The sequence below is a fragment of the Peromyscus eremicus genome, chromosome 8a (genome assembly GCF_949786415.1).
Source record: "Peromyscus eremicus chromosome 8a, PerEre_H2_v1, whole genome shotgun sequence".
NCBI classification, from domain to species: domain Eukaryota; kingdom Metazoa; phylum Chordata; class Mammalia; order Rodentia; family Cricetidae; genus Peromyscus; species Peromyscus eremicus.
Window position 1 is genome coordinate 1,106,453 of NC_081423.1, and position 12,708 is coordinate 1,119,160.

The following is a 12,708-nucleotide window of genomic DNA, read 5'->3' on the forward strand; positions in this document are numbered from 1 at the left end:
TTTCTCTGTGTAGTTTTGGTGTCTGTCCTGGAGCTTACTCTGTAGACCAGGCTGGCCTCAAACTCACAGAGATCCACCTGGCTCTGCCTCCCTAGTGCTGGGATTAAAGGTGTGTGCCACAGCTACCCGGCGATTTTTATTTTATGTGCATGGGTGTTTTGTCTGCATGTATGTTTGTGTTCCATGCATGTACAGTGCCAAAAAGGGAATTGGATCTCACGGGACTGGAGTTATAGATAGTTGTTAGCTACCATGTGGTTCTGATAATCAAACTTGGGTCCTCTAGAAGAGCAGTCAGTGCCCTTAACTGTGGAGCCATCTCTCCAGCCCCTCTTTTTCTCTTAAAATTTACACACACACATACGCACTTGCTTGTCTGTGGCTGTGTGTTGGGAGTTGAGGTGTGTGGAGGTCAGAAGACAACTTGTGAGTCAGTTCTCTCTTCCCAGGGATAGAACTCAGGTTGTCAGAGTTGTCGTTAGGTACCTTTACCTAATGAGCCGTGTCTCCGGCCCTTGCAGTGTGTGTGCTTAATGAATATAAAATATGATTTATGAGAAATCAGACTATACTTATGCAAAGTTTTCTCATGTTCATATAATATGTGGATGCTTTATTTAAAACTAATTATTTAGAATTTCGTGGTCAAAAGTTACATAACCTCTATGGTTCCTATTACAAAGCCTTATTTGTACATTCTGTGACTGATTTTAACTGATGTTTGTTAGTTTGAATTCTTAAAACACTGGATGTATCATGGACATGCAGATGCACAGGGCATCTGTGTACCTGCTCAGCTTTGGCATCATCTCAGTTTCTGTTCTGCTTGCTTATGCTTTGGCTTACAACTTTTTGGTTGTTTTCTTTTTGGCTTATTGAGATAGTCTTATATAGCTGAGACTGGCCTTGAACTCACTATGTAGACCAATACATCAAAGTTGCCATCAGAGTTATTACATTCACAGCCCTTTGGAGGCTAAGGGGAGGTCAAGATGTTTGCAGACTACTACTGCACGTTTGCTTTGTCTTTTAGAAGGAGAGACACATAGTTATCAGCAAAGTGGATGAGGAAGAACGCAAGAGAAGGGAGCAGGAGAAGTATGCAAAGGAGCAGGTAAGTGTGCTTTCTATTTCTTTTGAGTAAGAAATGAAAATACAGATAGGATTGACTTCTTTCTATGTATTTCTGGATCACAATTGTTGGATCAGTTTGGCCAGCAGACGGCCACTTGTTAAAGGTAATTTTGGTTTGCTTTTGAAGCCCAGTAGGGTCTTAGAGTGCAGTTCCTGATTCTCTTGTCTCAGTCTTCCAATTGCTGGGATTATAGCTATGTACTGCCTTGTCTGCCTTAAGTTGTTATTTTTTCCTAAGTCACATTGATTGACTTGGAAATTCTAACATATCCTATAGCTAGGTATGGTGGTGCATGCCTCTAATCCCAGCCCTTAGAAAGAGGAGGGTGGAAGGTCAGGAGTTCAAGGCCAGCATAAATTACATGAGATCCTGATTCAGAAAAGAAATAAATAACGCCCTCCCCAAATATTTGAAGTGATGTTAACTCTGAGTGCTATTAATTAAGTAATTAATGAGTAATTTAACATAGCTTATTTTTTTCTAAAACAGAAAAGTGTGTAGATTATCCTATTTATCTAGATTTTCTTAAATTAATTTTATTATTTTTAAAGAGGTACTTGTTTTTTCTTTTGAGACAGGCTTTCTCTGTGTAGCCCTGGCTGTCCTGGAACTTGCTCTGCAGATCAGGCTGGCCTCAAACTTAGAGATCCTCCTGCCTCTGCCTCCTGAGTGCTGGGATTAAAGATGTTCACCACCACCACCCAGTGAAGAGTTACTTTTATTATTTTTATTTATGTGTATGTGTGTGTTTTTGAAAGTGAATGCCACATCTACACAACTGTGCAGAGGCCAGATGAGGGCACGAGAGTCCCTGAAGCTGGAGTTAAATGCATTTGTGAGCTACCTAATGTGATTGCTGGGAACTGAACTTGGGTCCTCTGGAAAAGTAAATAGTGCTCTTAACATCTATAGCAGGAATCTTAAAAGTTCTTATTAATAAAAACAAACCTGGAGCCAGGTATTGGGGTGAATGCTGGAAGATCAGAGAAGCAGAACAGGCCACAGCCACCTCACCTTGGCAATTCCTCAGCTGATCCTGTTTCCTCAGACTGGAAGCCTCTGCGTCCTTATCCAAATGGATCTCAGCTGAACTGCTTCTCGAAAGCCTAAAAGCTTAACCAGCTAAAAGCTTCTAGTTTCTGGTCTTCACGCCTTAAATACCTTTCTGCTTTCTGCCCTCACTTCCTGGGATTAAAGGCTCACTTCTTGGGATTAAAGGCGTGAATCACCATGCCCGGCTATTTCCAGTGTGGCCTTGAATTCACAGAGATTCATGCCTCCAGAAGGCTAGGATTAAAGGCGTGAGTGCCACCATTTTCTAGCCTCTGTATCTAGTGGCTGTTCTGTTCTCTGACCCCAGATAAGTTTATTAGGGTGCATAATATTTTGGGGAACACAATACCACCACAAACATCTGAGCCATTTTTTCAGATCAAAAAATTTATTTATTTTTTAAATTGTGTGTATGTGTGTGCACCCCCCCCCCCCGAAAATTAGAAGAGCCTGTGATATCCCCTAGAACAGGAGTTATAAGGTGGTTGTGGGTGCAAGAATGGAACCTGGGTCTCCTGAAAGAGGAGTGGCACTCCTAACTGTGGTGGTATCTCTCTAGGTTCCTCATTTTACATGCTATTAGGGATTATTGTTACAAATCCTGTGACACTAAAGCTATCTCACTTGATGTAAAATTTCATTTTGTTGGAGGTTCAGGCTTTAGTTCATTCAAGAAACTTTATTTCTCATTTTTTACTCTCTGTGTGTGTGTGTGTGTGTGTGTGTGTGTGAGAGAGAGAGAGAGAGAGAGAGAGAGAGAGAGAGAGGAAGAGAGAGAGACAGACAGAGGGAGGGAGGGAAGTAGAGAGAGAGGGAGAGGGGGAGATAGAAAGAGAGAAAGAGGGAGAGAGGGGCTCATGTGTCGAAGGACATGCATGTGAAGGTCAATAGAAAGCTTTGAGGAGATGGTTTTTTTCCTCAGCCTTTACAGGGTTCTGAGGGGCACACTCAGGTTTTGAGGCCTGTGTGGCAAGTGCCTTTACCCACTGAGCCCTCTTGCTGGCTCTATTGTTTTTAATTTAGTTTCTTTTACTTAGGAGGAACTGAATGATGCTGTGGGATTTTCAAGAGTCATCCATGCCATTGCTAATTCAGTAAGTCATCCATATTTTGGTTTTGTTGCTAGTTGAATGGCTAAGCACAATATTTAAAATGACGTGTCTAACTGCTTTTGGAAATTGCTCACTTGGTTGCTGTCTTAGAGTAGAAACCTGTGAAGAGACACCATGACCATGGCAACTCTTACACAGGGGAGCATTTATTTGGGGTTGGCTTGCAGTTTAGAGGTTCAGTCCATTATCTTCATGGTGGACATGGCAGCATGCAGGCAGAGATAGTGCTGGAGAAGGAGCTGAGAATGTAAGAGAAGCTACATTTTGATAGGAAGTGAACTGAGACAACTGGGCATATCTTGATCATAGGAGACCTCAAAGCCTGCCCCCACAGTGATATACTTCCTCCAACAAGGCCATACCCACTCCAAAAAAGCCACACCTCCTAATAGTACCACTCCTTATGATCTTATTGGGGCCAATTACATTCAGACTACCACAGTTACCCTTGGAATGTTTACCTCGTCTTAAGGAAGAAGTTACTGACATAGGGTGGGCTATTGCTGTGCAATGCACCAGGTCAGAAGTCATCATTGCTGAATTGTATCCAAACCAGTTTTCAGAAATCCTCTGTTGCAAAAGTACAGTGGAGTTTCACCCTACTCTAATGTCCATGTATAGCTGTGTGAAACTGACAACATTAGTCTGAAATTGAGACTCAGAAGTCAAGGAGCAAGTTGAGGAATCCACAGGATAAATAATTACAAATTGACTTCCTCCATAGAACTCTAGTTCAATCCTGAAATACATCCACAATCTTAGTAATATTAAAGCTTTAAAAATGTACTGGCTGTTTTTGTAAATGTGCTAGAGAATTCTATGGTAGACATCTTTCCTTGGCCCTTTCTGAAAGGCATCCACCTTTTGCATGGGTAAGCGAGGTAGTGCTCTTGCTTGGATAGTAGATCACCTAGGTCTGAGACTTTCTTTTTGGGCAGTTGGATCTGGGAAATGGAGTTGTCTTGTTCCTTAGATGCTTGGCCTTTGAGACCCTCTCAGAGTTCAGTGCAGGTCTGTCAACATGGGCAGTGGAGAGGAGGCACACCACATCCTCATTTGGGGATAACACAAATGATTAGAGCCTTCTAAAGGAACTTGTTACTGAAATAGACAGATAAACTGTTCTGAACACAGAATTTTGTGATCCTGGGAAGAGAAAGGGCTGAGTCTCTTCAGCAGCTGCTAAGATCACAGGTCCCCAGAAAATCAGGTTCTGGTTGCACTTGGTACTGAATGCTTGAGCCAGTATGCTTGAGAAGCAAGGGAGCTCATTAACTAGCACAATGATTCTGCTGACTTTTCAAAGTTGAGGCATTTGTTCTCCTGGTACGTGGATAGATGTACATGTCTATTTGCTAAACTATATGTACTCTGAAAAAATACAAAAAGGCGCAAAGCTACACAGAGAAACCCTGTCTCAAAAAACCAAAAAAAAAAAAAAAATGCAAAGACATTAATAGTACCTTTGAATATCTATGTTGCTTGGGCAGATCTGAGAACTGGAAAATGATAGAGATCTCTTCAAAACACTCAGTTTAAATAGAAGGATCTAAATAAAACTATGTTTCCTAGGATCTAGAGGAAACATAGTAGAAAAAAAGTTGTTACATATATTAGAAATTAAAATATTTATTATATTAATTTCTTCTTCTTTTTTTTTTTTTTCTGAGATAGGGTTTCTCTATGTAGCCCTGTCTGTCGTGGAACTCGCTCTGTAGTCCAGGCTGGCCTTGAACTCACATAGAACTCACAGTGCCACCACAGCCTGGCTTAATTTCTTATTAATATTAATAAGGTCTATGGAGCGAGCAGATAGTAAACACATGTATCTATCTTATCTATCTATTTATTCATTTTTAATTAAAAATTTATTTATATGTATGGATGTTTTGCCCGAATGTGTATATGTGGACTTGTGAGTGTGGCTGCCTACAGAATCCAGAAGAGTGTGTCAGGTCCCCTGGAGCTGGATTTACAGGTGGTTGTAAGTGTCCAGTGTGGATACTGGAAACTGAACCTTTGTTTTTAAGATTTATTTATTTATTATGTATACAGTGTTCTGCCTGCATGTATTCCTGCACACCAGAAGAGGGCACCAGATCTCATTACGGATGGTTGTGAGCCACCATGTGGTTGCTGTCCTGGTTCTAGGTATCACTGGACAGTGTGTGTACATACAGCAATGAGTGCAAGTATGGCTGCTGTGGGGTTAAATGAGAATGGCCACCCTAGGCTCATAGATCTGAGTGCTTGGTCAGGAGGGAGTGACACTATTTCAAAGGATTAGGAGGTGTGGCCTAGTTAGAGGAAGTGTGTCACTGAGGGTTGGCTTTGAGGTTTCAGAAGCCCATGCCAAGCCCAGAGTCTCTTTCTGCAGATCAGGATGTAGCTTTCAGCTACCACTCCAGCGCTGTGCATGCTGCCATGCTTCCTGCCATGATGACAATGGACTCAGTCTCTGAAACTGGAAGCAAGCTCCAATTAAATGCTTTCCTTTATAAGAAGAGTTGTCTTGGCCATGGTGTCTCTCACAGCAATAGAACACTGACTAAGACAGCTGTTGACATCTGGCATCTTCCTTCTTCACTTGTTTTCCCAGCCCCCCAATTCTTTCACTTGTCTTGGTCTTCATTGGGTCAGCTAGTCTGGCTGACCAATGATCCCTCCCCAGTGTTTGGATTGTAGAAATGTGTGCCACTGTGCTGGGAATACAAACTCAGGCCCTCATACCTATGAGGCTAACTACTGGTTCCAGGCCTGTGAGAAGTGTAATACTGATCAGACTCCTGCCTTTTATGCAGCTCTTGTAGTCTTTGACTTCACAGTGTCTTGTCTTCCCAGCTTCTCACCTGGATTCAATTACGTTCATTCATTAGAGTGTCTGCCACACAATGCTTGGCATTTTAACATTGCATAGGGACTCGAGATGCATACAGATACTGATCCAAAAACAGCACAGTTTGTTAGATTTAGGATATTTTGTATAAGATTAATTATGTCAAAGAATTAAGTTGAGCTCTGAGTTTGATGTGTTACATGGAGAACCATTGGAACTTCGTAAAAAGCTTCACTGTAGTGTTTCATGCTTTATGTTCAAAATGGAGTCATCTAGCCAGGACCACACAGTGAGTTCTGCACAACCTACAGAGGAGACCCTGTGTCAAACAAAACTAAACACCCTTCTTAACCCACAAACAAGTGACGAAAACAAAGAAACAAACAAAATCTGAAAACAAAGCCGAATATGGTGGCGCATGCCTAATTCCAGCACTTGGGGAACAGAGGCACAAGGATCAGGCGTTCAAGGTTATCCTCAGTTACATAGGCAGTCAGAGCCAGCCTAGCTACATGAGGACCTGTCTCAACTCCTACTCCTCTAATCCCCAAAACTAAACCAGCATCAACATCTTCTCTCCATCCCCTGAAGAATCACAAGGCCGGGACGTTCTATTTTAGTAGTTAAATTTTTATGAAAATGCAGCAATTTATTGTACATGTATTGTGTTCAGTTTATTGAGAAGCAAGGAAGGTCACCAGGATGGCTCAGTGGATACAGCACTTGCCATGCAAGCCTGGTGACCTGAGTCTGACTTCCCAAATCCATGGAAAGGTGGAAAGAGCAAACCTACCCCACAAATTTGTACCCTGACCTTCTCCACAGGCATGCTGTGGCATGTGTACTCCCCCGCCCTCCAAGTATGTGTACACACAAAGGCTAAAAATAAACTTTAAAAAAGAAGAGAAGTGACATGACGTGACCCTTTGAACTGTGACATAGATAATGTAGGAAATGAAAGTTTGTTGAGTTCAATAAATTAGGAATTAGTTATTTTTGTATTTTATAGCATTGTTATAAATGTATCTTTAAAAATAGATAGGCTGTTTTAAAGGTGTTTTAAACGTCTTAAAGATATATACTTGAAGTTTTGTTCACAGCTTTTGACAAGTCTAGTTCTCAGGATTTCAGATTTCATTGTTTAAAAGTGGTTCAGTCAAACTTACTACTCCCAGCCAGGTACCGTGTGTGCTATATCCCCACCCTCTCAGGGAGTCTGAGGCAGGGGGATTGCTATAGCTCAGAAGGTCAAGAGCAGCCTGGACAGTACAGTAAGACTTATCTTAAAAAATAAAACCAACGAGCCAGGCGGTGGTGGCACATGCCTTTAATCCCAGCACTCGGGAGGCAGAGGCAGGTGGATCTCTGTGAGTTCGAGGCCAGCCTGGTCTACAGAGTGAGATCCAGGACAGGCTCCAAAGGTATACAGAGAAACCCTGTCTCAAAAAACCAAAAAAAAAAAAAAAAAAAAAACCAACGAAACAAAAAACCCAACAACAAAGAACTACATCAAATTCCTAATAAGAAAAACAGAAAAATCACTAAGAATGGACACAGTGGGTGTATGCCTGTAATCTCAGCACTTGAGATGCTGAGGCAGGAAGGGCATGAGTTTGAGGCCTGTGGAGGTTACCTAGTGAGCAGTGGGCTTGTCTGTCTTTGTGTGAGACTCTTGTCTTATATGAATCATCTGTCTACTCTTAAGTCCTGATGCAATTTTGACATGCTTTTCCTAACCTTGTCTTTTCCCAGGGGAAGCTGGTTGTTGGACACAATATGCTCTTGGATATCATGCATACAATTCACCAGTTCTACTGCCCTCTGCCTGCAGTAAGTGACTCCAGTGTGACACCCCCTGCCTTTCAACTGTGACTGCGCTCTCTGCCTGGGTTGTAATTCCTCAGTTCCTCATATGTGGCATGTCCCCAGGAACTACCTTACTCTTCTTTTTTAAAGATTTATTTTATTATTTTGTGTGTATAAGTGTTTTGCCCTCATGTATGTGTGTCATGTGCATGCCTGGTGCCCAAGGAGGCCCAGAAGAGGGTACTTTTGGATTGGAGTGAGAGAAGATTCTGAGCTGTGAGGTGTCCTGGGTCTTCTGAAAGAGCAGCACATGCTGTTAATTGTTGAACCATCTCTCTAGCCCCTCAGATATCATCTTAAAAATATTTTTTAGGGACTTGGGAAGATAATTCAAAAGTTAGCTGCTGATGCAAGTTTCTAGCCTTGCCTGTGCTGTTTTGATAGGATGTGTACATGAGCTGTTTTAGCGGTTTGATAGCTGTCAGCTGTTGCCAGAACAAAGCTAAATATTTATTTCCTTGATTGATACTGATGGGTTTGCTCATTTACTACTGCACAGAGGATAGGCCGTAGGCACCTCTGAAATTAGATTTAGGAGAGCTGGAAGGAAATTGGTGCCACATGATTACTCCTGCTGAGCCCCCTAGATTCCCTGGGGACTTGGATGGCATTTCCGTACTTGGAATCAGGTCGTTCAAGCCATTGTCACATGTCTCCAGTCTGCCTTTGTAACCCTGAGACAGCTGTGTTGGATAATACCTGACTTATGAAAAGAATTAGGTGATGGCCCAGATTTGGGTTGTATGGCCATAGTTTGCCAATCCATGTGTATTAGTCAGGGTTCTCTAGAGAAGCAAAACTGACAGGATAAATTTATATATACAAAGGGAATTTATTAGAATGGCTTACAGCCTGTGGTCCAGCTAGTACAATGTCTGTCTACCAGTGGAAAGCCCCAGAACCCAGTAGTTGTTCAGTCCACGAGGCTAGATGTCTCAGCTGGTCGTCAGTGGACACTGGAGTCCTGAAGAAGTTGGTTCTCATGCCCATGAGATTGAGAGTAACAGGCAGAGAGAGCAAAGCTCCCTTCTTCCATGTTCTTTATGTAGGCTGCCAGCAGAAAGTATGGCCCAGATCAAAGGTGGATCTTTCACCTCAAAATCTGGATTAAAGGTATATCTTCTCATCTCAAAAATCCATATTTGCTGGGCGTGGTGGCACATGCCTTTAGCCCCAGCACTTAGGGGGCAGAGGCAGGCAGATCTCTGTGAGTTCCAGGACAGCCAGGGCTGTTACACAGAGAAACCCTGCCTCAAAAAAACAAACAAAGAAAAAATCCAGATTAGAAGTGGGTCTCTCCACTTCCAATGACTTACTTAAGGAAAAAAAATCCCTCACAGGTGTGCCCAGCCATTTGGGTTTTAGTTAATTCCAGATGTAGTCAAGTTGACAACCAAGAATAGCCATCACACCATGCTTTATTTTTATTTACTTAAAAAACTTTATTTTAGGACTATCAAGGTAGTCTCAGTGGTTGAGTGCCCTTGCTTTTTTAGCGGACCTGGGTTTGGTTCCCATCACCCACACTGGGCGGCCCACAGCTGCTTATAACTCTAGCTCCAGGGGATCTGATGCCTTCTGACCTCCAAGGACACCTGCAAAAATGTAGTGCCCAAAAACTCACCCACATACACACAAATAAACATAAATAATTTTTAAAATGTGTGAGCATTTTCCCTGCATGTGTGTATGTACACAATTTGCTTTCCTGATGTCACAGAGGCCAGAAAATGTTGTCAGATCCCTTGAAACTAGAGTTACAGATACTTGTGAGCCACCGTGTAGGTGCTGAGAGTTGACCTTGTCCTCTGGAAAAGCAGCAAGTATTCCTAAACAGGAGCCATCTCTCCAGCCCCTACTTATGTAGCCCAGATTGGTTGTGAACTCTTAGGCCCAAGAGCTGGGATTACAATCTGCTCCCTGCTCCTCGTCTTCTGGCCCAGCCCCTGCTTTAAACTGCTGGAGGTTGGACTCCTGTTTTTATTGCTTCTTGGAAGTTTTGGCTCTTGGATAAGAATTTGGCCTCTTTTACACATCTGCAACCTCTCTTTATGTTTCCTAGGTCTCGTTGCCCCATCAGAGGCAACGAGGAGGAGAGCAGTGCACTCGACCACTTGCATAGTGGGTCTGCTGGTCCCTTGCTCTAGGCTTTGCTCTTAAGGTTGCCACCACTTCCATGACAGACCCATCCTCCAGGATGCAAGGGTTCCAGCAAAAGTGATGACCAGACATTTGCATTTTCTATCTAAAGAGCTCATGATTGTTTTCAGTCATTCACTTCTCACTGGCCAGGGAAACTAATGGAGCAGCTCCTTTCCTGACCATAAAGCGATGAAGTTACCAAAAGTACCAGGGGAGCATATTTAGTGTTGTGCATCTGGGTGTTATAAATACCGAACAGAGGCAGGCACATGGAAGGCATTAAATATTGAATTAACAAATGAGTGTCTATGACTGATGTGTGGCTCTCTTCACATTACAGACCCTGCCTAAAATTCCCAAGTAATCTCACATTCCTTGTTTCTGCATATAGTTGCCTCTTTGGAGCTCAGCCTGTCAGGTCATATCTGATTGCCTATGTAAGCCAGCCTTTGTCAGACTCCGTGTCCCCAGCCAGTTGACATGTTTCCTGAATGCTATGTGTTCTGGCAGGCCTGTGGTTTGGGTGCATGATTACTTCTGCCTGCTTTACTGTGGCTCTGCTGCATGTTTGCAGTCTACACCTTCACTCACCTTTTTCTGCCATGCAGTTCTTCTCTGCATACTGCCTCGCTAGTTCCGGCTGTTCTGTGGCTAACCCCTCCAGGCTTTGGTGTCTCCAGGGTGCCTCCATTTTGCTGTAGGTTACATGGTGCAACCAATTCTAGATGATTAGACACTCTCTCTCTCCTCTCTCTCCTCTCTCTCTCTCTCTCTCTCTCTCTCTCTCTCTCTCTCTCTCTCTCTCAGAGAGAGAGAAAATTGTTCTTTTATTTAGGTATGGAAAAGATGAGAATAATAGGAGACAATCTATCGAAGGCGATAGAACATTTACATTTTCTGGCACCATACTTAAGTTAAAAACATTTTGTTTTATTTTTTGTGTATGGGCGTTGTCATAGTTAGGGTTTCCGTTGCTTTGACGAAACACCATGACCAAAAAGCGACTTGGGGAGGAATGGGTTTATTCAGCTTACACTTCCATATTACTGTTCATCATCAAAGGAACTCAGGATGGAAACTCATACACAGCAAGAACTTGGAGGCAGGAGCTGATGCAGAGGCCATGGAGGCGTGCTGCTTACTGGCTTGCTCCCCATGGCTTGCTCAGCCTGCTTTCTTATAGAACCCACCATGGGCTGGGCCCTCCCCCATCAATTACTAATTAACAAAATGTCTTGCAGTGAGAGCTTATGGAGGCATCTTCTCAATTGAGGTTTCCTCCTTTCAGATAACTCTAGCTTGTGTCAAGTTGATGTAAGACTAGCCAGCACAGGTGTTTTGTCTCTGTTCTATTGCTGTGAAGAGACACTATGACCAAGGCAACACTTAGACAAGAAAGCATATAATTAGGGGCTTGCTTAACAGTTTCAGAGGGTGACTTCGTGATCATCATGGTGAGAAACAAACAGGCATGCACTGTAATAGTAGCTGAGAACTTTACATTCAGTCTGCAGGCAACAGGCAGTGGGGTGGGACTGGAGTGGGCTTTTGAAACCAGTGACACCTCCTCCAAGCCCACACCTTCTATTCCTTCCCAAACAGTTCCACTAACTGTGGACCAAATGTTCAAATATATGAGCCTTTGAGGGTCATTCTCATTCACATACTACAGCCTGCATGTATGTATGTCTGTGTACCCCTTGAATGCCTGGTACCCACGGAAGCCAGAGAAGGGTATTGGATCCCCTGGGACTGGAGTTACAGATAGTTCTGAGCTTCCATGTGGGTTCTGGGAATTGAACCCCTGTAGCTAGTGTTCTTAAATGAGCCATCTTTCCATTTCCTGGCATCATATTTTTAAAATGTAAATGTAAAACTAGTCACAGTAGCTCATCTGTAATCCAGAGAATTCCTGCTACAAGATAGGAGGTGGAGACAGGTGAATCCCCAGAAGCTCGTGGGTGAGACAGCCTGGCATGGAGTGAACAGGAGACCCTGGCACAGACATGTTAGAGGGAGAAGGCTGACGTCAGATTGTCTTTGACTTCTACACATGCACCGAGGCAGGCTTGTGCTCACACTGGATATACACATATTATACAGATGCACATGCCAGGATAAAAATAAAAAGAAAGAATACATGTTTTGGTATTTAGGGGTGAGTTTTTTATGGGGCCTTTTGCTGCTTGAACATGACCTTGTAGGTGTTGGCCCAGAACTCTGTGTTCGCCCTGGAGGTGGTCATAATTCTGCTTTGCTCTTGCTTATAAAACTTTTTAGTGGTGTTGAAAGGTTAACAGTGGTCATTAGGAGGGTTGGAGAGATGGCTCAGTGGTTAAGAGCACTGGCTGCTTTTCCAGAGGACCCAGGTTCAATTCCCAGCACCCACATGGCAGCTCACAACTGTCTGTAACTCCACTTCTAAGGCATCTGACACCGCCACACAAATGCACATAAAATAAAGTTAAATAAATTACTAGAAAAATGGTCATTAGGGCATTTTTTGTTTGACTTAGCCTTAGAACCACTTTTTCGTATTTTGTCCATTGATTAAATGACAGCCA

At 43.0% G+C, this 12,708-nt stretch overlaps 1 protein-coding gene across 1 annotated transcript in view; it reads left to right on the plus strand.

The window, feature by feature from the left end:
* The window catches only part of Parn (poly(A)-specific ribonuclease), a 183,105-nt gene that overhangs the window by 13,219 nt on the left and 157,178 nt on the right, over positions 1-12,708 (plus strand). Inside the window, exons 11-13 of the mRNA XM_059269961.1 lie at positions 1,034-1,114; positions 3,226-3,282; positions 7,889-7,966. Of these exons, the coding sequence (XP_059125944.1) occupies positions 1,034-1,114; positions 3,226-3,282; positions 7,889-7,966 (216 nt within the window). The remainder of the gene's footprint in view (positions 1-1,033; positions 1,115-3,225; positions 3,283-7,888; positions 7,967-12,708) is intronic.